The sequence below is a fragment of the Lepisma saccharinum genome, chromosome 5 (assembly GCF_977018435.1).
Source record: "Lepisma saccharinum chromosome 5, izLepSacc3.1, whole genome shotgun sequence".
Lineage (NCBI taxonomy): Eukaryota > Metazoa > Arthropoda > Insecta > Zygentoma > Lepismatidae > Lepisma > Lepisma saccharinum.
This window is the reverse complement of record NC_139233.1, coordinates 11,823,019-11,849,565: the sequence shown is the minus strand read 5'-3', so window position 1 is coordinate 11,849,565 and position 26,547 is coordinate 11,823,019. Positions and strand designations below refer to the sequence as shown.

The window sequence follows — 26,547 nt, the reverse complement described above, 5'->3', positions numbered from 1 at the left end:
CGAGACGCCACTGCTATTTACTCAAAAGGGCCTCCCCGATGGCGCAGTGGTAGCGTCGTCGCCTTGTAATCAAGGGATTTCTGGTTCGATACACGGTGGAGGCACATAGTGGTTCGGATTCCACCTTAAACTGTAGGTCCAGTCCGAATTAACCTTACTGTGCATAAAGTGGTCTTAAATCACCAAATAAATCAACCAATAGTCAATAGCAAAAGGAAATAAGCATCATCGGCACTGGGTTGAGTTTTATAGTTAGGAAAAACGTTGTTTTTTTCACGGAAAAAAGGGACAACATTTCGAAATACTTATTCAGTTTGAATTGGATTAACACCAAGAAGTTTACTAAACACCAATTATTTACTTTAACACATAAAGTATTAGGCAACAAGCAGCGTGCATATCTTTTTCAGAAACTGAACACGAATTCGGGCAGACATGAACATGTAACACGACGATAAAAATTATTGTCAGTCCCAGTACATAATACGACCACCTACGGAAAATCGTATACCGTACTGCCACTAAAGAATGGAATTCCCTCCCAACCGCCCAACATGCATCAACAGCCATAAGCTATTTAAAAAGAATCTCAAACAGTATCTACTGGCAAGTGGCAAGGCAGCGAAATAGTTAATCACGAGCAACTTCTCAATCATAAAAATACTCACTGTAACATTTAGCAACTGTGTGTATATAAATCTTTTTTAATTTCATTATTTTATTTCACTTCATTATTATATGGTCCCGAGACAAGATAGGCTTAATATCCCAGACTCTCGATCTCGTTCGAGACTTTGATAGGGTATTGAAAAAATAACCTAAATCAAATGTACTTTACCATGCAACTCCTTCAGTCATACCAAGCGAATATCTACCTGATCTATCTTATTTGTTTACAAATTATAATTTTGTTCATAGTAATTACAAACTCAATAAAATAGTGGCATTTATGAACCTGTCCTGCGTGGTTGCATACATTTTCAGAAGAAAACCTCCGTTTTTTGAAGGTTCGTAGAGCCGAAACAAGACGTTGAACAGAAAAGTATTATTAAGAAAAGTGTTTGCCTTAACGAGCTCTATTCGTTGTGAAAGCTTGTCCATGTTTTGCTGTGTATGCTCCCCAAAACGAGAAACTGTTGGAAATCTTTGCGTACAATTCAGAAATAGCTAATCGCCTGTTTTCCTATTTTTTGCATTAACATTTTTCTTCGAATCGGCCGTCACGAAAACAAAGGCACCCACTTCTCTTAGTAAAATTCCTCTCTCACTTTTTTTCGATTAAAAACTTATTAACACCCCTCATAGGCGGAAGGATTGACGATATTCACGTCTGTTGTAAACGAACAACTTTCGCAGAATAGTAATCTAGTACGCGTACACAAGCCTCTTCAGTCTAAAGCAATACATTCATCACGTATGCGCGTACAACATACAAGAAAACTACCCAGTCCGAGCGACACCCAAGCAGCTTGTCGTATCGCTTCGGAAAATTGCATTAATTTCCGATTGTTGGTTTCCAAGTGACACATGTCTCTTGTCGCTTCGGTCTGAAATCTCTCTTAAATGCGACGATGAAGCGTCAGCGTTGCTTGCGCTGTCGCAATGTGCAAGCATTTCCTACTTTCTGGACGCTCCTCGTATATGTTCCCGTTTTAATTCATGAATACTTTAAAATGACTTACGTTATTATATTGCAAGGGGCCTGCCCTACATTTGGTTTGTTTACAGGTTTGCCCCATATTATGTACCCGGTGCACAGAGTCATTGTGTTGATGCACCAATGATACAAAAAACAGTAGAGCAAGATTTTAAACTCTCTGTGATACTCACGTGTTTTCTCCTCAGGTATCTTTTCAGATTTTTCTTTCTCAGTCTTCGACATTTTTTTCCGTAGCTTTGGGACACGAGCTCGCACAACGTTTGTAAAGCAGGGTAGATCTTACTGACACTGATGTCTCGAAGTTCTTCTATCGAGTGTCACTCGGTTATCTGATGACTTCATTGATTGAATCCTTCTTTTGATTATAATGTAGTTATCTATATCGGGGAATCAATAAAGGAAAAATGTCTGAGGAAATTTTAGGTTACTACGACATACTTTTTTTTTTAACTTGTCTTTGTTAACCAACATATCGGAGATAGGGAAGCAGTGTTGCCAGTCATCAAGTAGGTTCTCTTCTCTTCTTTATTTAGGCCCGGTTTCTCTACGTACGATTAAGGTTCAAGTTAGCAAGTAACTGGAAGTTTGTGTGAACATAAAAATCGAGACTAGAGCGAGACCAAGACTTACCGTCCGATAATCTCGTCTCGCTTAAACTTTAATAATTTAATGCGTAGTTGGTTTTATTAATTAAATTTAAAACACATGATAATTTCGCCTACATCAAAATTGCTGTACCATTAAGCACATTCACATACCAAAGGAAGGAAAGGGGGGGGGGGTCAGTCTGATTGCATATACATTGCAACACCATAGAATTGGATTAAAAAATATTGCCAAACATAGGCCTATTGTCCATAATGTTCAATCTCTGTTTTATGCAATGCGACACTGGATCAAATCGTCAAACGATTTTTATTTTATTTTAAAAAAAGGACATCGAATGCATGCAAAGATGGTATAATACAGGACTGAATATTGAAAGCCTTTCTGATAAAACCACCCTTTTCGAGGGATCTAAAAATAAAAGCTCATAAGGCCATCAGTAGCGCATTAACAATTTTGACAGAAAAAATGTCGGTGGTAAACCATGAATTTGTGCCACATGGCTGCATACACACAGGATGTAAATGCTTGTAGCTTGGAAACAAGTCCTCAACGAGCAAAACGTTAGAAAAGTTGCTTGTATTTACAGTATGTCCTCCACATGCTGTGGAATTTTGCAGGTGTTGTACTCTGTATAGATAAATTATATGTGGTAGGCACACTCAATACACAAGAACTGTTTGTATTAGGTGTGTCACTTTAGTTTACATTAGTAGTTATTTTTTTACAGTTTTGTACCTAGTATTTCGAAACTCGAGACAACTATTTTAAACACTAGATGAGAGCGAGAAAAAGCATAGCCTAATCATTTACATCAATTATCCCTCAAATTATTAATGATACCGAACAGTGCAGAGGATATCAGGGTTAAAAAAAATAAAACTAAGTAGAATGGAGGAATTCTTACGGGACACCAGTGAACATAAACAGTTCTTTGACAAATTATAATGAGTAGTTGCCTGGCATACTAAGTGCGGATGACATTCGAGGTACACAATAAAAGAGGGGCCTCCCCAATAGTAATGTCATCACCTTGTAATCAAGGGGTTCCAGATTTGATACTTGGAGGAGGCACATAGTGATTCGGATCCCACTTTAAACCATAGGTCCAGTCTCAATTAGCCTGTCTGTGCACAAAGTGGGCTTAACAACATACATGATAAAATAAAAATCACATTGAAATTCCAAGTCTCGGTGGCAGTTGTTCCTCCCCCAACTTTTGGTCTCTTAATGCTATGCCTTGTCTACCAAGAAAAAGTAAACTGCCCTTGCCACCCAATTGCTGCTTGTGTGGCCTCTTTACAAAAATGTAGGCCTTTCACATGAAAATCCGGGAAAGGTTTAATCAGTGTATTGGAATGAATGAATGAAGTGCCTTTGAGAATCAATATTAGCTTAGTGATAGATACGCACATCTGTACACAAAGAATTGACCTAGCTTGCATCATATAAACAGGCTTCAGCTTCCCCCCTTTATTATCAAGTGAAACAACAAGATTGCGCAGCAATTTAACATTGCAAGATCGGGAATTTTCCTGTGCATTGTGATAAATGTAGAGATAAGGTTCTTAAACTCTGCTAACCTCTATTTACTTATCTAAACACCTCACTGACTTCTTCCAACTAGGAATTAAATCCTGTTGACTTACAATGTGGCCTCTCTTGTTCTACTGTGTGCAAATGTGTCGGACACTAATTGTGCCAGACTAAGAGTTGACTAAACAATATAATCGGTGATAGCATGAGTGTTTGTCCAACTCATTCAATCTAACTTTTTGTGTTTACATTAATTTGTACTGCAAATTTAACTGGTACTAGATCAACATGTTGGTAGATTGTGCTCCAATGCACACCGATGTGTACAAATAGAACTCGAAATGCATCCCATCAAGGTTGTTACACATTTGGTGCACCAACTGAAACAGTTTATTTTATTTATTTATTTATTACGTCTTGTTTATCATGGTGAAGTTAAGGGTTTGTAGTCTTTTCTTCCACTTAACCATGTTTACATTGACATTTTAGCATACGAAAATTAGAAAACAACATTTAAACTATTACATAAAAAGTTAAATATTGAAAATAAAGAAAGAAAAATATAAAATTACAAGAAAAGTTACAAAAAAGAAAAAGAAAAAAATACATATAATGTTGGTTTCTTTAAAACAATCTTGTCTTATTGTATCGACTAGTGCATCTTTAGCAGTATTTAGAATTAAATAATTACAAGTAATGATGTTAAAAGTAAGTTACTTTTTTGAGGAATTGTAAGTGTTACTAGCTACTTTAAAAAGCAAGTAGGTAACCAACTAACTTTTATTGCAAGAAAAGCAATGTTATTAACAGTTACTTTTATAGTAGCTTTAATTGTAACAGAGTTACTTTTTTGCAATAGAACAAATGTTATAGGTGTGTTTCACCTACACAAAAGCCAGTTCTTTTAAGCATGTGGAATTCAAGCAGGTGGGAGGAAGATACTAACACAGGCATTTGTGACTTAAAACAAACGTGTAGCTGGTGCAGATGTAATGTGCAACAAGTGCAATGTGCAGTCCCCTCTGTTCTGCTCAGTGATGTGCCGTAGACTATAAGTTTACGTCTACGTGCATTGTCTACGTGTAATCTACATGAAGATTACATTGGCTTATAGTTTACATAGTCTACTGTAGACAATATAAACAACAGGGAAGAAAGAATTCCCAGCTGTTCCAAAGAGAAAGTATTGTTTTCTTCAAACATGTCGATAATCTGGGCCTATAACCAACTTAAGACCATCCAACGTAATGAAAGTTATTGAATTCTCACTAACGAGGGGAAAAGGGGCTACTAGAAAAAAAAATGACAGCCATAGTGAAAACTGACATTATTTTTTACACTGACAAAAGCGAAGGCTAAAAATATTTTTTTGTCTTATTACTGCATAGGAAAGTGCATGTCTTTAAAGCAGATTTTTCCATGTGTGAAATGGTGGAAATAGAAGTAAAACAAATCTTGTCATTCTACGGACATCGCATTTTTTTGGGGCATGTCGCAACTAGTTTATTTTGCAGTTCAGTTAATATCTAGTGAATTGATTGAACGTAAATAAATACTTAAAATACTTGTTTCTGAACAGTGGAATACTTCACGCTTTCTATGTCCACCTGCTGATGCTGGCTGCTGCTTCTAGAACGATGTGCGTGCCTTGCACAGACAATGCAGAGTGCCATGTTGTCTACATTGATTACATAGATTGCATAGTTTACATAGTCTACATGTAGAATGTAGACAATCATTGTTTATGCGTAGACGCACATCACCTGCTGGACAATTGCCTTGATTGTAATTTTCAGGACTAGGTGTAATCTGTATCTGGTATCATATGGTGAACCACATGGGTTTTATGTGAAATATGCTAAACAGAAAATGCAATATCATCAGAGTTGTAGATAGGTGGGGGAGGGGGGGGGAGCAGAACCGTAGCTGAGGCAAAGAGGGTAACCAACCAATTTTCGCTGAAAATTTATACGTAGCACATCTCCTGTGTGTGTCTAATCTACAATAATTAACATCTCTAGGCTGGAAGGAACCAGGCAATGCCGAAGTGTACTGTGTTTCAAAGGCAACAGATCCCGTTGCGGTAGCACTGGCAGAGACAATTCCATGCAGGTAGAAAAGCGGTAGCGAAAAATCAGGTGAGGCCAGGCCGGCTTGGTAGCTCAGTGGTTAAAGCAATGGCACAGTATGCCAGAGACCCGGGTTCGAGTCCTGGTCAAGCTGCATTTTTGCTGAAAATTTCTACGTAGTACATCTCCTGTGCCTAATCTACTACAATAAGCAAGAAAGAAGTTTGTAAAGGAGGAAACATCGCAGCACCCTTGTGTGAGTATTGGTGGCCTCGGTGACATATCCAGAAAATCTAACCTGGTTTAGAGCAACATTTCTTATTAATGGACATTTCCACTTTGACATGAAAAACTTTTTAAATCCATTCATTTTACAGATAATGACACAAACATGAGATGTGCAAAATATCTCAGCGATATTTGTTTTGGTTCTCGAGAAACACGCTTCAAACACCACTGAAATTCACCTCCTGCGTCTCTCTCTCTCTCTCTCTTTCTGGCTCTACAGGCCTTGGTGGGCCTTGGCCTCCTCCACAATCAGCCTCCATTCCAATCTATCATCAATTCTTCTCCTCCATCCTTTAATGTTCATTGTCCGCAAGTTTGCAGCGACGTCATCTATCCATCGAAGTCGTGGTCTGCCCTTTCTTCTTGTGTGGTGAAGCTTTCCTTTCAACATTCTTCTTGGCATCCGGTCTTCCATCATTCTCTCCACATGCCCCAACCACTTTATTCTCTGGGCTTTGACAAATCTCACTATATCTTGGCCTTTTATTAAATCATCTAGCTCTGCATTATATCTTATTCTCCAGTCGTCATCTTCCTTCACAGGTCCATATATCTTTCTTAATATTCTTCTCTCAAATATTCTGAGGGCATTTTCATCTGACAGTTTCAAAGTCCAATTATCTGATCCATAAGTGACAACTGGTCTTACCAGTGTCTTATAAATTTTAAGCTTTGTATTTCTTGTGATCAGTCTATTTCTAAACAACTGCATATTTGCAAAATATGCACGATTGCCTACCTTTATTCTTTCCTTTATTACTTTACTCATATCATTATCACTATATACCATTGTCCCCAGATATTTAAAACAAGGCACTCCCTCAAACTTATTATCTCCAATTGTCAGATCTTGAGGTGCTCTTCTGATCTCAGAGTTTGACATTCTCATATACTTTGTCTATTTTTCATTTACATTGAGCCCTATTTTTATTGCTTCTCTTTCCATTTGCTCATAGATTTGCTTAAGTGTTCTTATTGTTCTAGAAATGATTGTAACATCATCTGCATATGCACATATTTGACTGGATTTTCCAAATATGGTTCCCTTTTGATCAACTACATTCATTACTTTGTGCAATGCTAGATTAAATAATACTGCCGAAAGGCCATCCCCTTGTTTCACTCCTGTGTTGAATGTAAACTCTTCACTCAGTTTACTACAAACTTTCACTCGTGCCTTAGTACCACTCATAGTCATTCTTATTAGTCTTATTATTTTGAGGGGAATATTATACTCTTCAAGTACCTTAAACAGTTCATTTCGATTAACACTGTCAAAAGCCTGCCTGAAGTCAACAAATAAAAAATGCAAATCCACATCATGTTCATAAAACTTTTCCATCATCTATCTAATTATAAAAATCTGATCAGTAGTGCTTCTGCCAGTGCGAAATCCACATTGGTACTCTCCCAGTATATCTTCTGTGTAACATTTTATTCTCTCACTGATCAATCCTGACAAGATCTTATAGACCACACTAAGAAGTGTGATGCCTCTGTAATTTCCGCATATCAATTTATCACCTTTCTTATAAATTGGGCATATTATTCCAGATTTCCATTTATGTGGCATTGTTTCATTTTCCCATATCATTACAATCAATCTATGTATTGCTGCCAACAATGCGTTACCACCAAGTTTGATAAGTTCAATTATCACCTCATCCTCGCCTGGAACTCTATTATTATTCATTTTCTTCATTACAAATTCAACTTCTTCAATACTAGGTACTTGTACATCATGACCATCCCTATTTTGTATATTCCTATTATACTGCTCTTCTTGGTCTTCCACTTTACTCAAAATCTCTTTAAAGTGCTCTGCCCATCTATTGAGTATCTGATTCTCCTCTACAATTACTTTCCCATTCTTATCCTTACATACTTCTATTCTTGGCTCAAATCCTATTCTCATTCTATTTATAGGTCTATAGAATTTTCTTATTTCACTTTGCTGATTTAGTTCTTCTATTTCTTGCATCTTCTTTTTATACATCATTTTCTTCTTTTCCTTGCATACCCTATCTGCTTTCCTTCTTAGTTCTTTATACCTCTCAGTATTACTTCGAGTTTCCCTCTGTAGCATTCTCTCTCTAGCTTTATTCTTCTCATCTATAACCTGTCTGCACTCTTCATCAAACCACTCATTCCTTTTAGTTTTCTCTTCTCCAAAAGTTTCTTGTGCTGCCTCCTTTATCACTCCTTCTATTATTTCCCATTCTTCCTCAACCACTCGAAGTCTGTTATTCTCTTTCTCCTTCAGTTTACTCTGTACCTTACTTACATATTCACTAATAACTTCTTCGTCTTTCATTTTTTTCATATTCCACTTCTTTCTCTTGGCCATCTCGTTTCTTTGCACCGCTATCAATTTTTCCCTCATTACTAATTTTACCAGGTAGTGGTCGCTATCACAATTGGGCCCTCTGCAGCTTCTCACATCAATAACTGATGAGGCATGACGTGCATTAACCAGTATATGATCAATCTGGCTTATTGTTCCGTTAGGTGCCTTCCATGTTCCTAAGTGAATTCTTTTATGTTCGAAACAGGTACTTGTTATGATCATGTTGTTCCTGACAGCAAACTGGCAAAGAAGGTTCTCATTCTCATTGTTTTCTGCATGGAGAGTATGCCGCCCTGCAACCCCTTGTTGATTCTTGTCCTTTCCTATCTGAGCATTAAAGTCGCCCAATACGGTTACCATATCATACTTTTGGATCTTTCCACATGCTTGTTCCAGATTGTCATAGAACTCTTCTTTCTCGTTCTCATCTTTCTCTTCTGTAGGCGCATGTGCATTTATGATTGTTATGTTTCTAAATCTTCCTCTCAACCGTATTCTACACATCCTTTGATTAATTGCTTCAAATTCCATAAGACTTTTTCTCATCTTTTTGGTTATTATAAAGCCTACACCGAATTTTCCGGTCCTCCTCTCTGGTCCACTATAAAATAATGTGTACCCTGGCTTATCAATTCTTCCTTGCCCCTGCCATCTAATTTCCTGAAGTGCAACCAGATCATACCTAAATTTTAATATCTCATTTGACACTTCATTCATTTTCCCAGGTCTTAACAAAGTCCTGACATTCCATGTTGCGAGTGATAAATCATTAGTCCGTAAATATCACCAGGTTCGAATTCCATTACATCCATCCATCATCCGAGGCTGTTGCATTGGTTTCACAACAGTTTTATTTTTTTGCAGGGTGGGGTTGTCAGCCCCACGTCCAACCCCCAACCTGGAGGACCAGGATTTGAAAACGTCCTCTCCACAGACACGAGGTCCTCTGACGTAATCACTTAGAAATGCGTGCAGACAGGGCTTCTGCTCCTCCCGTCAACTTAGCATGAGCCGTGGAAGTGACAGCAAAGTCACTTGTTACTGTGTAAAACAAGTATCTTGTAACTTCCAGTGCAAAAATCTGTGCTCCATTTCTTGGAGATGAATTATGCCCGAGGAGTATAGCAGTATTTACTATAATTCAGCCACTCGGTAGAGGGTTCTCCCATTAGGGTGACAAAGCAAAACTTGTAACAGTCAATGGCTGAACACGTGAACAGCCTTGTTCATCGTGAAGACATAGGTTGGTTCTGACTGGCAAGAACTTAATGTTATAGGAATGCCTTTTCTGGAATTACAATTATTTTTGTCATAATATTTTCTTCGCAAATTTTAAAATAATATGTTTAGAACACTGGTTTACATGCCAATTTCTGCAATATAAGAGGTGATACGGTATAAAAAGGTACGGGGAGTTTTTAAATTTCCTGCAGTAAATGACAGCTTTCTTCAGTTAATATAAAAAAGTAAAGTGCTCCCCTGTGCATAGCACCACGCCATGAAGGCGTATAGGGGATGTGGGGGTAACGCCCCACACTTTCTTGATCCGGCCGTGATTGGGGGTGATGTGATCAGCATCACGCCCCTGACTGCCTTTACCCCCCAGGTTTCCCCCAGGTACCCATGTTATTCGACGCTGGGTGCTCGCCGGGGCCACTTCCATCGTTAGACTATTGCAATTTTTTTAATTTAGCCTACTTTCACGTAGCTTTTCCGTCACTTTGTTTAACCACAACGATGAGAATGCATGGTTAATTTAGTATATATCTTCTCTAACATCACATTTCTTCCCACTTTTGGTTAATTGCTACAATGAAGATGAATGACTACAAGCAATATTCAAAGTCGGGGTGCAGGAGGATACCCCCCCCCCCACATACACACACTACCACCACCACCAAGCACAATCTAAGTATCACCCAACCAGCCACGATACGAGACAAACTTTTTCTTCTGTCCCATCTTATTTCGAAAATATTCACTTGTCCCATCTCCTTTTATTAACAATGGTAGCATCCCCCTAGCTTTCCCCAAAGTCTCGAACAAACCTCTCCCAGGTAACAATTTCCAGTTCAATGAAATGTCACTCACAAGGAAACAAAAATCAAAATATATCGTACCATTGTTATACACATGGGCATATATATAGTTCACGTGGGGGGGGGGGAGGATGGATCAACTTTTGGTATGACTAGGGTTGCTTTATTTCATAAGTGAGAATCCAGGACACTGCTGGCCGGAACCTTGTTGGGGAGAAGAGGGTGCTGGACCTGACAAAGTTGTGTGTATGTAGTCCCGAGGTCACGTTCGTATTGATACTTTTCTGTTCATCTTGTGTCACTGAGTTTTTAAAAACCAAATATCTTTAAGATGACTCGAGGGGGGAAAATAACTGATTTGACAGTCTCAATGCAGTTTCTTATCACAGAAATTCTGAAACTATCAGGAAATTGCAGACATTTGGTCTACAGTCCCGTCTGGTGTGTGGAATTACGTAATTTCCTTCCCATCCGCATACCGTCGTATGTCTCTAATTTAAGAGAATAAAATAAGTCCGAAGAAATTTTTATGAACAAGCGGAAGGAACAGGTAACTCTGGTAATTTTACTGAACCAAAGGGGGGTGGACCAGTTGAACCCCCCTTAAATACGCCCTTGGTTATACACATTATTTCCTTGTAATGATTATACATAAACTAAGTATTAATATGTACTGTGCAACTGATGTAATCTTCTCACTGTATTTTCTCTTAATGCCCAAAAATATTTGATCATAACTTGCGCAACAGAAATGAAACACAAACTGAAATTGCTTTATGGAAAATAAAGTAAAATAGGCTTTATAAATAAAGTGAAGAACGTGAAAATTCTTATTTTGCACTACATAGCTTACGGTAAATTTCGATAAATATAAGTTTGAAATATATATATTTTTGAAAGTTTGGTCAGCAACCAATTTTACAAGCAATATTTTTCGCATGACCTGAGAACATGCACGCAGCAGAACCCTTTCATTTATCTTGCACGTGAGCAGCAGAGATATTTCATGGAAGAATGATCATTACAAAGCATAGCTTTCCTTTCCACTATCGCTCATTCCTCCATTATTTAAATCTGTACAGATTTGTAAAACTGCTGCACATGTTCGTTCACTGTGAGCTACCCGCAGTAAACTGGACTCTCGAAGCAGACGACAAAGAGCTCTCCCTAAGTCGTGATGTATTAACATGGCGGGGCGTGTTTTCAGCGCAACGCTAGCCACGCAACTTTGGAAGTCTCGTTTTTGCCTTAAACTGGATGCAGAGAAACGCGAGAACTTGCAGGGGTAGTTGTTAAAATTGTTGTAAAAAAATTGAGTGGAAATGTCCATTGTCTATCTTTACACAAACAATGGGAGTAGTTGGGAGGAGAGGGTGCAGCATGCCAGAGACCATTCAAAAATCACAAAGTGAAGAATGGAAGAATGACAACTACAGAATCCATCATGTTGATCCGATATGTGTCCACTACAAGATTACATTCAATCTTCTAAGCTCCAAGTTCCACAATCTTGCATACATCAAAAGGCAAAGCATAATAATAGTTACATAATTGGACAACTATCACAGCAATTAATTCACATTTTTTTTAAAAAAAATATCGTATTTCTGCAATCTCTTGCCTGCATCTTGATTTGTGCCGCAAAACTATTTGTAGATTAATTCCACTCTTCTTGCTTTCTTTGTGAAGTTGCGATTTTCTTTTCACCATTTCTTTATTTTTGAGACTCGAATAAATTTCCGAGCATTCAGTTGTGAATCAATGCGTCTCTCATTGCAAAAGTGATGTGACCAGCACCATGATTCAGTTGTCTTAAACCTTCAGGTACCCATTTTGTTAGAGACTGGGTGAACCACGGAGCTGCTTTATGCAGGGACATGATACTCACCTCAGACCACCTACCCTGGGCAGTAGTGGCTTCTGCCTATTCGCACGTGCACATCCAAATAAATCTGTAATGCAATTAATTTTTATTATACTTATTCACTGTACACTATCTCCTTCAAAACATTGAACGTTCCGAAGCCCATTCGCCCCATTGGCTTCACATTACCAGCACCTGCCGCTCGGAACACAAGTCGCCCTGTGCTCGTTTGCCGCTGTTTGCAGCACGCAAGAAAAGAGAAGGGATTATAGATCGCAGTATTATGGGCTTCACGCACACTGCTAGCGTTGTGTTCATGATACAGCAGTGTTGCAATTCAATTCCATTCGAGAGCATGTAGCGGAGTAGAGGCAACCCACACATCATCATAAATCGAGGGATTTTTTTTTTTGGAAAAGGGAATTTCTATTGTATCTTCGCCCACACTGTTCCGAGCATGACAGTGGCAAAATTAAATGGAGAATGGAAAGGGGGGGGGGGCTGAAAGTGAAACGTGTGCTTTAAACAATGTGTTGCATTGTTTTTGCTTAGTGCAGCTTGGTCAAAATAAACTGCCCTTGTAGTGCTGAAGTCAAATTATCAACCTGCGCAGGGGAACCGTGTATCAGTCAGATGTGCCTGCTCGTGCATTACAAAATCGTTGCACTGTCGAAAGCTCGTTCCTGTTTGAGGGCAAAATGTTTGCTTTGATAATGAAAGGAAAAACTGTACATAGCAAAAGCAGAGACGTAATATTTAATGTTGTTGAATATTTGAAGGGAAGTTAGCTACAAAGCATGCAGCGACTGCAGTAATAATATGGATACGGCGGAAGGGAAAGGAAAAGTTTGAAGTACGAAGAGGGCAGTGTGGAGTGGACTGAGTGAGTACTGTTATTTTCTATAATATTTATTCTCTTGATTTCACTTGCTTCTGTCGGTCATTAGAAGTAAACAACTGCTAGATAGATTACAACTGATTTTTTTCTGCATGTGGTCGTTGGATCTGCTACCTTGTTTGCAGGAGTGGCTAGAGATAAAAATTTCACCCGGGCAACATTGAAATTTGGCGACCTTACTTTTCACCCCCCTCCAATATAAATCATAACAATGTTATATATTTATGGTTTAAAAGTTGAAAAATAATAGCTTAGCTTAAATTGCTACATGATTTTGCAATATACTTTCTACGGTTAGGATTTGCCTCTAATCAAGGAGGATCCTCGGTTTCGTGCACCAGATAATCACCCAGCCCTTCTTGTTTGATGTATGCAAATTATGTTATTCTTGTTCACTATTATCAGTGGAGCGAAGGAGAAACTTTTTAATAAATATTTTGCAAATCGACAATAATATTGAATATTGTACATAGATTGGTATTTCAATGTTTATAGTGTTTTTGTCAGGTTATCGAATGTTGAATTAATTATCTATACCCAATAACATTGCTCTTCTCGTGATCGACGAAAAATTCACCGAAGTATTTCCAATTTATATATTTTAATATTTTTGATATTTGTCATTAAATAAAACTCTCTCATAGCCTCATTTTCAGTAAAAGGTGGTCATAACTTGGGTTGCAAATACATTTAGCATCGTTACGTACGCAAAAATGGGTGTGAGTATTTGAGGTTGATAAGATAACACATCTTCTGGACACGAGTCTGAAGTGCACACCCATAAAGCCAGACCACGAGCCGCCACTGACCCTGGGTCTGTCACATGTGGTAAAGCCTGACAAATTAAGTCCCGATATGCGCAGATCGCTGCGGAGCACTTCCTATTATGTCATCCTCCCCACCACTCTTCTACTCAATGGTCTGGCGTTGAGAGTACCAGTGGTGCCAACTCAGAAAAATTAAGCTAAAACAAATATGACAAACAATTTTCACAATGTGCGCCGATCGTAAACTGTAGTATTACGCACATGCATTAAGGTTTGTAATGAAGGGAAACTACAGGGCGAATGACTTCATTTTCTGAATGCGACATCGAGCAGTGGCCAGTTTTATTTTTTTTATTTTTTTAAACGAGTGGGGTGGTGGTTCGTTTGTTTATCGTACAACAATCACTACGAAAAGGCAATCTGATAACACGCTTGCCTGTGTTCTTTTCTAAAGCATTGAAATGTTCATGCTCTTTACTCTTGCTGCAAGATTCTTACTTTGAAAGAGGTGGACTTATGGACGAGCGTGTAGATGAACTGATAATTAGACTTGGTGAAGCCGATTCAGACACGGACACAGATTCATCGTTAGACACAGACTCGGATGAGTGGGAGAGTGAAACTGAAGAAGGAGAACTGGAAAACATTTAGAAGGTGAGCTCAGTTCTATCGTTTATATATTTTTCATTTTTCTGTTTTATTTCATACATTTCTTATGCAGGTAAGAAATATCGCTAATATAACTTAATTCATTTAAGGTTTAAAGGGAAAATATCAAAATGTATTTAGAATTTAGCGTAATCAATAGGTAGCGTAGGTGACGGGATACTAATTCATGCCTTTCACATTAAACTTTCGTTGAAAATTCTCAGACAATTCCGGCCCCTCCAGGTTGCAACACTGCGAACGAACGTTGCGCAGACAATGGAGTGGGGAAATGTGATGTGAGGTGCGCAAACAATGGATTGCAGCATCTTGTTTTTAAACTTGTCAAGTTATAGTGAGATGCACTACTAGCTAGACCACCACTGCTCTTTATACAAATATTGGATTCACAAAATTATCAGTCATTTTCTCAATAAGGCTATATAGGCAGATACTAATTAACCTGTCATATCCATAATTTTGTATGTTCATTAAGGAAGCACATATGAAACACTAACAAGTTCCAACGAGGATGGTGGCAGTGGCAAACTGAAATTAATAGAACAAAGAAAAGACAATTTCGCGGATAAAGTGAGTACTAGTTTCTCTGTATTTATCTACTACCACGTCTCTCTTTTCCAAATTATGAACCAAGTTTACAGTCTCAAATTTTACATTTCTCTGCATTGTACATTTTACCTTCCTGGTCTCAATTAAACAATATATTATAAAAAATTCTCGGAACTTTATATACTCCAAGCATTAAGATCCCTGAAAAAAACCTTCATGAACATTCACTGTACGTTATCCAAAAACTGCAATTAGCAATTTAATATTGTATTGGTGTCCTAATGATACATTATAATCAGTACTCTATTGGCAATGATATATGATAGTTCAGTCAATAGGACATCTGCTAATTTTTTAGTTCCTTACAAATGGGCATCTTGGAGCAGCTCTGGGCAGTAAATGTGGCTGGGCCACAGTGCATAACATATCATCTTGAATATCCCAGGGATCAAAAATATGTGGAATCGTACATGCATACTCCCCCCCCTCCCTATGTGCCTTCATAGTATGATGCACAGAACAAGAGCCTTTTATTTTTTTTTCTCTCCATATTAGCTCCTCCCTGTTTCATACCAGTATTGACATTACAGTGGAACTTCGATTTTCACATTTTTCAGGCTACCAAGCTGAATTAAAAATTAAAATACAGGAAAATGTAAAACCAAGGAAAATTTTGTAACATTTTGAAATGTTGGGACCATCAAGATTGAATGTATAATGTGGAAAAATGAAAAATTCAGGATTGTGAAATCGAGGTTTCACTGTATCATTCACAGTCATGGAAAAAAATATTCTTGACAAATGTAAACATTTTTGTACATATTTTACAGATTTAGTGACAGTGAATGTACTAACACAATAAAAAGTAAAGTGTTCCCCTGTGCATAGCACCACGCCATGAAGGCGTATAGGGGGTGTGGGGGTAACGCCCCACACTTTCTTGATCCGGTCGTGAGTGGGGGTGATGTGATCAGCATCACGCCCCTGACCGCCTTTACCCCCCAGGGTTTCCCCCAGGTACCCATGTTATTCGACGCTGGGTAGGCGCCGGGGCCGCTTCCACCGTTAGAAAAGTTCCCGGATTTGAACAGGCCGGGGATCGAACCCGGGACCTTGAGCATGGTAGTCAGACGCGTTACCGACTGAGCCACCGCGGCCACTATTGTGTACTAACACAATATAAGATTAATATATAAATGACAATGATTCTAATGACAAGACTCTCATATTGAGATCCCTTATCTTGCATTAAAGTTAGTATTAGGCAGTTCTTTCAGTCCATCGAATTTTACATTTCTATCTTTAATAGTTTCTAAATACATTAGTATGTATTGATTGGTTCCGATTATTGACTGCAACACTGTACTGGAATGGTCAATTGAGAATGTGGTATGCATTTTTGTTCTATCATCTTAGTATTTCATCACCCGCCCGCGGTTATGGAAACAATGAATTGGAAATATGTCCTAATTTGTTTTCAATATATTCAATACTAAAATAGTATAAAATTGGACTTGCATGAGTGAGTCTTTCCCGGGGTGGAAAGAGAGTTCAAGTTGGAATGGTGACGTAATGGAGGGGAAAGGGAACAGCAAAGGAGGGGAAGTAACCTTCACAACTTCTCGAACTGGAGTTGATCGCCAGTGCTGGCTGTGCAACAGAACGTGTTTTACAGATTTTTAGGACCCCGGTTTTAAGAGGTATCACGGGAAATGGGGAACTTTATAAAACTGGATTTTTAACTGGTGGTTTTTAGACAGGAATGTTGGCAGTGATTTTTTAAATGTTCCTTAACCCAACTTCTAACCTAATCCTTTTTAACACTTCGTGACGTGGCATAATAATTAGTGCCTAGAGAAAATAAGAACCAGAAGAAAGGGGCAGTTGCACCCTGAAACATTGTTTTCAAAACTTCATACTCACTCACATAAGTATACCCGTACTATGTTAGTATTGATTATATTATATAGTGAGTAACACGCACTACACGTAAATTTGTTTTCAATATACAGTAGAAATTTCACGTTTTTCAGAGGACCAAGCTGAAATGTAACTATTTTTGGCTGTTATAATACTGATTATCCATTCCCATTGTTGAGTTTCAACAAATTCCACTTGTACAATGTTGTAAAATAAAATATCCATTTATCAGTGGATTAGACAGATTATACCTAATTGCCATGATTATTTATCTCGGTTAAACATTTCAACTGTTCAAAGAAAAAAAAATGAATCTAGCTCTATTGCTGTACCTAACAATGACATGTTACAAAATATCCAGGTGCATGTTACGATGCAGCAGATATTGGATAAATCTAAACAATTGAACAAAACTACAAATGTGCAACGGGTTGTTCATTTAATCAAAGTAAATATTTTTCCCCCCAAAGGATGAAAGTACAGACATGGCTGTTTATCCCTCCTGGCAAGCCTGAACCTAAGGGGAGGGGGGGGGGACAAGGGTCCATGACCTCCTCCTGTTCGAACTATGTAATATTTTTATGTGAACCTATGCAAACCTATGAAAATAACAATGATGATTTTTATATTTTGCAAGAATTTCGATTTTGTCCTTGCATAAATGAATGGGTTGTTTGTGGAAAGAGGCAGGCTCAAGATGTCAGCAGTCTGCAATATTTGGTAATTTTTGTTTTCTCCCATTGATGTAAGGCTACCAGATGCCCTGATTTAGTTGGGACAGTCCATTCTTTTAATCTATGTACCAACTTTTTCTTTTAAACAGCAGTCATGATGTGAAAATGTAGCCCCTACTTCTTTAGGTTAACTCGCATTCAGATGTGTTCTTCATTTCAAGATACATTGCTAATATGTTTTCATTTAATTTATAAATATATTATTTTCTAAACATAATATTTCTGAATGAAATATTTTCCAACTATTATCATGGCTGTTCAATGGAACTGGCATAAGAAAATTACAGGAATTCTGAACACATAGTTCATTTGTGGAATACAATACAGTTCGAATACTTCTGAGAATAGAATGTAAGTAATAACCACCAAACTGTATGTCATGTGACAGCCTTTGTCCTTAAGCGACTGTGTTGCTGATTGTTTGTCGGGTCAGAGGAGTCTATTGGTAAGTTGAATTTTTTCCGTTACTTTGGACCATAATAATGCAAATCTATAATTGTACATTTCGCTACAATACTACAATAACATTGGTGGTCACTTACTCCAAACAACATTTTGAATCTTCTTTTTGTTCCACATTTATGGACCCCTTTCCCTCCCCCCAAAAAATCCTGGGTACAGGCCTGCCTCTTAGAAATTATAGTTATAATTTGCACACTAACTGAATGACATTCACACCACAAAAATTTTCAAAAATGAAGAATTAAGTAATTTATTCTGCTGTTAACATGTTCAAAGACATTAACTTTTTTATGTAACTAATGGCAAGAAGCTGTAACACAAAATCTACTGAAACATTTTAACCACCAAGAATTTTATCAATCACGTGTTATATGGTATTTTTAATTACAAATGTATTTTACTGATTGCAACAATATTTTAAATACATATATAAATATTTTTCTATTTGACAGAAACTCTTGACAAACTTTTTACTTCTTCAAGGTCCATTGAGGCCTCTCCTCCTTCCGTGGCTGATTGATCCACATACTTGTACGTGGAGGCCATCAGCATGAACAAAATCATAAAGCCAATCATGAGAATCCCAAAGAACATGAATTCATATGCCTGTAACAATAACCATTGAACATGTATACAAACTTAAGAGTAGAAATATTTATCATAAAGTTAACACTATTACCATATGAGGACATTGGGACAGGGTGTCGAACGAGTTCTTTGCCCCCTCCCCCCTGGAAACTGGCACCAATCATTTGAAGTTACAAAAAAGTAGGAAACTTGTTATTTTTATTGTTAATAACAGAAATAAATTTAATATTCAAACAGAATAAATAAAGTAAAAACTATGTTAGATCATAAAAAATGAATAAAATGCAGAATTCAGGTCAAAACTTGATGTTGTCTTATTCTACCATTTAATTCAAAGAATAAATAGTTCCACAATTTCCAAAACTTCAATAGTAATAGTTTTATGAGATGTCACACAACAAAAACTTGGAGAGTAAAATTTAATCCGAACTTTTGAAGCCTTTTCTGGACCGAGGTGTATAAAAGTAAATACAATAACTATGAATTTTAGTACATTAACTGTAAGAAATGTAAAAAAAGGGGAAACAGTTGTGTTGGATATATACTAATCTGATGGATTCAGTAGTAAAGTCTCCCCATTTATATAATAATAAATAAGTTAATTTTTATTAGTTGCTAATAGTTATTATTGCATAATACAGCAGTTCCCAAAGTGTGCACCACGGTGCCCTGGGACATCGTGGATGGGTTACAGGGATGCATTTGCAAATATTCTAATATTTTCACTGAAAGTACACTTATTCCAATTATGTTTATTTTTTAACATGACTACACTAACTGAGAGTTGCAGTGCTAGATAGGCCTACATTCTGACTTGGGCACCATGAAAAAATCTTGAAAGACTAAGGGTGCCATGAAACGAAAAAGTTTGGGAACCAATGGCATAATACTTATTATTGTTATTATTTTTACTAAACGAGTTTTGTCAATGGCCTGACCAACCTCCCCCTACAAAAATTCCGACGGTGTTCATATTAGTACCATGGATCTTGTAAAATGAACACAATATGGTCACAGTATCTCAGCTTACTAAAACTTGGAGCAAAAACAAATGCTCAAAGAATGTGATGATACCTGCCATTTCCAAACTATAAAAGATAGAGCTAGATATATTGCAGATAAAATACATATATTGACACAAACTAAAATGTTAACAGTTTATTGTTTATTTTTAATTATACTGGAATATGCAGTAGCACACTTTTTTTAAATGTCGCTATAAATTTTACGTTACCGCCACACTGATGAATGTTTAATTTTTTAACCACATACTCACTCCCATTCTCCCCTCCCATTGCACGTGTCAAGATTTGTTTTCTCTGAACAGAAATAACAGTTTGTGATAGCAATATGCAGTCTCCTTCAGCAAGAATAAACTTTTTCATTATATCTAAACTCAAAACCACTTCTGGGTGTTATTGTGCACCCCTGTTCAGATAAAGTGACACGTACTCCAACCTTATAAAATGTGCCATATCATATAAAGTGGCACATTTTATAAGGTTGGAGTATGTGTCACTTTATCTGAACAGGAGTGTACATAGTAGTAAATGAAAGGGAAACGGATGTTTCACATACCCACATACCTGGTTACCTTCGAAGAAATTGGCTTTGGCTACGATAGCAGCAAGGTAGTTTCCAACTGCAGTAGTGAGAAGCCAAGCAGCTTGCATTACAGCTTTCATACTCTTCGGGGCCTACAAGAGACAGGGAAAGAGAAAAAAAAAATTAAATAATTACATAAAATAGGCCATTTTGTTGTGTTCAAATGAACATTTCAGATTCAAAATTACATTTGTAGGTAGAAGCAAAAAATTAATCTTAAGATATTCAATTTGAGCAATTTCATTGCAAAGTCCGACATTTCTGGGTTCTAACAAATCTACTGAATTTCAATATTTTCATTACAAGCTGGAGATGTCCATGACCGTACAATTGGTTGACAAAATATATATCAGTTTGTCTACTTATTAACAGTTTCTAAGCTCAAAGAGCAGAATAGAAAAAAAAAACTTGCCAAAGTTGGTTTCAATGTACTTCTGCTTATGACTGTCCTTTAATTACAATTTTAAGCTGCATTTTCCTTCTCTACGTTCATGACAATGTTCAGGACAGATAATAGGGCCATGAAAAAGATAAGGTTGACCCTATAACTCACAAGAGCAGTGAACCCCACATCATAGGCATAACTAGGGGTGTGCTGAAGCCGATTACAGATGTATGAATATCAGCAGAAACTGAGAAATCGGCCTCGGCAAAAATCCTACATTTAAATTGGTACCGATAATGCTAGAGTTTAACTTCTAATAAGTTTTATATTTTAATTTTGTAAGATTTATTGAAAATTAGGTTATGGATCTTCATCACCGTGGAGTTTTTGAGATAAAATTATTGCAAACTCTCATTCAGAAGATCAACCTACCTCAAAATCAGAAATAGAACAGTACATTGCTGAACTGACTATTCCACGTAACCAGGGTCAACTGTTGTATTGGAAATTCAAAAATGAATATTCAAACCTGAAGCAAGTGGTGAGAAAACACTTGGGCATCCTTGCTGCATTAGTATTCAGTGAACGAGTGTTCAGTGCTGCTGGATAGTTTTGTGATAAGAGATGAAGTAGGTCACTTCCAGAAGGGCTTCAAAAACTCATGTTTCTCAAGTTGAAGTTGCCAGCATTAAATTTACAAAATTAAAAACAAAAATTCATTTTGCATTTCAAAGAACTGCTTGTGTACTAATGCTAAATCTCTTTCCTCTCCTCCCCGAAACTACCCACCTACCTCACAGTAAACACTGGTTAAAGTACTTTTTGTTCTCTATCAACTGTTTCTGGCAACACTGACCGTAGAGACGCTACGGTCAGTATTCTGTGCCTCTACTCTATGTGACGCCGATCTATCTATCTTCTACGTTGAAAATGCGTTCAAAGTAGAATATAGGTAGAGAACTATTTCTCTTCGTGTGGTAAGTGTTTACTGTCTCCTTCATCATTTGTATTTATCTACCCTTCTGGCACCTTTTCTGATCCTATTCCTGTGTGTGTGTGTATATATATATACACACAGAGCATTCCCTGACATTCACTACGAGACTCGTGTGTGTGTATATATATATATATATATAATATGGATAAAAGCAAGGAGGGCCAAAAGGGATAAGTAAAAATCAAAGAAGGTAAAAGGAAACACTCACCGGACAGTAGAAAAATTCAAAATTTTCGCTAATTTCAACGGTTCCGTCTATTTCTCCTCACACCGATGATGCTATGAAATTAGCGAAAATTTTGAATTTTTCTACTGTCCGGTGAGTGTTTCCTTTTACCTTCTTATATATATATATATATATATATATATACACACACACACCGTGCGTCCATTTCGATCTGCAGCCGAGAGATCGGGAGAAGCGTGGCGGGCGGCGCTGACGGAGATGCCGACATTTGCGGCCTGAAATGCCCGCTTATTTTTATGGACATATGCAGACATTTATATAAATATTGCAAAACGAGCACTAACCTGTGTTATAAGAGTATGTTTTAATTTTAGTAGCTTAGTGGCTGTATGTGCTGATGATTTTGACACTCCCATCTCCTGTGAAACACGGCGTAGAGGTTTGTTTGGATAACTTTCTAACGCTGCCCCAATTTCATCGAGTTCATCGAGGAAGCTCACGAAAACCATTGACTTTTAATGGTTTCGTCGGCAGCGTAATCTTGATACAGTGTTGCACATTCGAAACCTCCAAACGATCCCCATCGACACAAAACTCTTTCAAGGATATAAACTTAAGCAGGACGTTGCTGGTCAAAACTATGATTAAAATGTTTTATTATCTGTGACTCTTATCGTCACTTCTAAAGCGTATTTTTTTGTGTATATAATTGCAGAACTTGGATGAATCACAGATGATGAATTATAACCCAGGTTAGTGCTCGTTTTGCAATATTTATATAAATGTCTGGATATGTCCGTAAAAATAAGCGAGCATTACAGGCCGCAAATGTCGGCATCTCCGCCAGCACCGCCTGCCACGCTTCTCCCGATCTCTCGGCTGCAGATCGAAATGGACGCACGGTATATATATATAGTAAGCAATAGAAATATACATAGCAAATTTATTTTTGTCATGCTGAAAATCACATTCCATTTCTGTTGAATAATCTTATGTATTGGAATTGGTTCCAAAAATTATTGGTGAGTACGTCGGCATCGGTAAATTTTCAGCTTCATCACATCACTAGGTATAACTTTGCAGGGACAAGAGATGCCTTGCACATGAAAATTTTTCAGGCCTATTAAAATTTACAAGTTAAGAATATTTTTGTGAACCAACTGGGAACTGAAAAGCAAAGTAATAAAGTGTATTTTCTTATGATGCTATTTTTATGGGATGGAAAGTTTTTTGATTCTCACCCCCATTCCCCCAAATTAAGCCTCACATTTTTGCCAAGAAAGTTTGATTGTTATAAAATATAGTAAAATTCTCACATATAACTAGTTGTTAAACATTCCTTACCTGAGTAAAGGCAAACTCAAGGCCAGAGATTGAGAACAAGACTTCGCTGAAAGTTATCACAAAGTACTGAGGAATCAGCCACAGCATGTGCATTGAGTTTGGTTCTGTCTCTGTATACAGTTTAGCATGCTGAAATAGAGAAGATGCATGGTATTATATTCTGATATTTGATAAACGCATATCCTTTTGGTGGTGGTCAACTTCAGTAAATAATTTTTTTTATTGGGTAGGTGCATTTCAAATTACCATTTTCATGATACATGGGTAAGACAAGTCTAAAAATAATGTGTATGTGATGCCACATATTTGGTAGACATGCGAGTGATTAGCTGTGCTTGTTCAATCGTCAGATGGGCTCTTGTATACTACTGGTCCATGAAAGTGAACTATGTACATTTCATGGTTAGGGTGTTTTTTTTCTGTAATTTTCGAACTTGGTGCTAGTGTTGCACCAATTGTAACTGGTTCGCACAGGTAACACAGTTGGCAATTTATTACAAGCATCTAGAGAAGACCGTAGAAGCTTGCAACTGGAAAAGTACAGTGGGATGCACCAGTATTTCTCGGCAAATTGTCCATAACTACTGTCATTAAATTTTTCTCCTGCATCCTACATGCTTTTGTGGAAAAGGTTTTTAAATGTGGTTGGTGCAGAGGTTATCAGCAGCTTGTTTATGGTTTTGTTTCAATTCTTAAAGCTCTCACTGGGTAAAATAAAGAGAAGCAGCACGATGATGGACAATTTAATTGGTAATAGTTATGCATCCCACTGTACCTGTGCAATAGCAGAGAAGCTGCATGCCCATCGTGCACCCCTCTACTGTGGTTCGTGCCTGTCAGCAATAGGAAGGCCAAAAATATTACTTGAGTACCCCATGACCAGACTCTAGTGAACCAAGTGCACTATAAGTGTGCACCTCTCTCATGCTGAGGAGTAATGAGGAATTGCATCCAATTGCTACCTACGATGAAAAAATGGATCTGCTACAAGAATCGTAGCCATCAGCATAGTAGTTCGATATTGTTGCTTGTCCAAGATACTGTCCAAAGCTACCCATCCATCCTCAGAAGATGATTCTGCTTGTGTGGTTGAGACCATTCACGGTATCTTCCTCATACAAGATGAAACCATGAATTTGGACCACTAATGTGCTGCACTGTGAGAAATGAACAAACAACTTCACCAGCATTGGAAAACACATGGTGTGCTTGTCATGCATGATAATGTTCGTCCTTATGTCTCACACAGAATGCAGCTAACGTTACATGTGCTGGAGTATTAACCCATTCTTCACCTTCCAAATTCATGAGACCTCTCTTCATTTTGATTACTGCCTCTTTTGCCACTTGGGTTTCTTTCACTCAGATGGGTGGTTTCAGAACAGTGGATGAGTTCCTGACAACACAGCCATGGCACTTCTTTCATCATGTAATGCACACTTTAGCACAATGGTAGCAGCAGTGTGCCTAGATGACTATGTGAGCACTTTTTACTTCATGTTATAAATTTGTGAACATTTCAGTCACCTCTCCGACATTTATTCTGCACTAATCTATGAAGAGTACACAATGTTCTCATTTTGTAAAGTTCCTTAAAGATCTGATATTTCCATAAATAAAAAGTGAATGGGGGGGGGGAGGTGAAGTAGGGACTGTACCATTTATGCAAATTAATCTTCGATACTTCATTGACATAATGCATGCTTTCTCCACATTTCTGAAAATCTTCATTGTAATTCACACAATTAGTGTTGTTTAACCTTTTGGATCCCAAGCATCTCGAACGAGATAACCAACTGTAACCCTCATGGTCCCAAGCGTCTCGATCGACATGCTGTGTCAAAGTCATAGTTTTTACGTTATAACTTTTCTATTTTTGGCTAGAATTTCGATTTTTTTCTTTTATATTGTTCCTAACACATGTATTTAACAGAAATGTTTCTTGCACCTTTTTTTTTCTTCATGAAAATGGAGGTGAAAAGGCGGGAAAAGGGACTTCTCTTTTCAAGGGAAAATATAAATTTCAAACATTTCAACAATTTTTAAAAATAATTTTTGGGGGTTTTCTCCCTTCCCCCTCCATATATACGTCAAATTTGCATAAATTTTGCATTTTGTGCATTTTGAAAAAAAAAAATTGGGGGGCGGGGGGAAACGCCATTTTTTTAAGAAAAGTATTTTTGAGGGGATTTCCCCCCTTTCCCCCTCCATATGTACGCCGAATGTGCATAAATTATATATCGTCTGAATCTGTGATTCATTCTGCGTACAACGGTATATCTTTCATATTTCTAGGGCATTTAGTTTCTGAGCTATAGTCGTTTCAAGGTACCGCTGCATTTTGAAGCTTGAATCAGTGGTGTGCCCACCATTCCTTTTGGGGGTACAACTCAAGTTACATTGGTCATACGACAATGATGCAAATATTTTTGTGTTCCTTACATGCCAGCGATAATTTCTATGTGCATTTTGAACTTTTCATATCCTTTTTTTCGGGGGGGGGGCGAAACCTCATTTTTTTAAAAAAAAAAGTATTTTCAGGGGATTTCCCCCCTTTCCCCCTCCATATATACGCCGCAGGTGCATAAATTATATATCGTCTGAATCTGTGATTCATTCTGCGTACAACGGTATATAGTTCATATCTCCAGGGAAAATAGTCTCTGAGCTAAAGTCATTTCAAGGTACCGCTGCATTTTGAAGCTTGAATCAGTAGCGTGCCGACCATTCCTTTTTGGGATGTACAACTCAAGTTACATTGGTCATATGATAATAATGCAAATATTTTTGTGTTCCTTACATGCCAGCGATAATTTCTATGTGCATTTTGAACTTTTCAAATCCTTTTTTTCGGAAGGGGGGGCGAAACCCCATTTTTTTAAAAAAAGTATTTTCAGGGGATTTCCCCCTTTCCCCCTCCATATATACGCCGAATTTGCATAAATTTCATATAGTCTGAATCTCTGGTTCATTCCGCGTACAACGGTATATCACTCATCTCTCTAGGGCAATTAGTCTCCGATCTACACTCATTTA

At 37.6% G+C, this 26,547-nt stretch overlaps 2 protein-coding genes across 3 annotated transcripts in view; both read right to left on the bottom strand.

Moving 5' to 3' along the window:
• LOC145987659 (solute carrier family 15 member 1) overlaps positions 1-1,968 on the bottom strand; it is a 146,269-nt gene extending 144,301 nt beyond the window's left edge. The window contains exon 1 of the mRNA XM_083122174.1: positions 1,831-1,968. Coding sequence (XP_082978300.1) covers positions 1,831-1,882 — 52 coding nt within the window. The 5' untranslated portion in view covers positions 1,883-1,968. The remainder of the gene's footprint in view (positions 1-1,830) is intronic.
• A 16,861-nt stretch (positions 1,969-18,829) lies between these two features.
• The window catches only part of LOC145988220 (solute carrier family 15 member 2-like), a 72,664-nt gene continuing 64,946 nt past the window's right edge, over positions 18,830-26,547 (bottom strand). For both annotated transcript variants that reach the window (XM_083123066.1, XM_083123067.1), the window contains 3 exons: positions 23,512-23,640; positions 20,580-20,690; positions 18,830-19,011 (listed from right to left, as the gene is read on the bottom strand). In XM_083123066.1, coding sequence (XP_082979192.1) covers positions 18,847-19,011; positions 20,580-20,690; positions 23,512-23,640 — 405 coding nt within the window. In that variant the 3' untranslated portion in view covers positions 18,830-18,846. The remainder of the gene's footprint in view (positions 19,012-20,579; positions 20,691-23,511; positions 23,641-26,547) is intronic.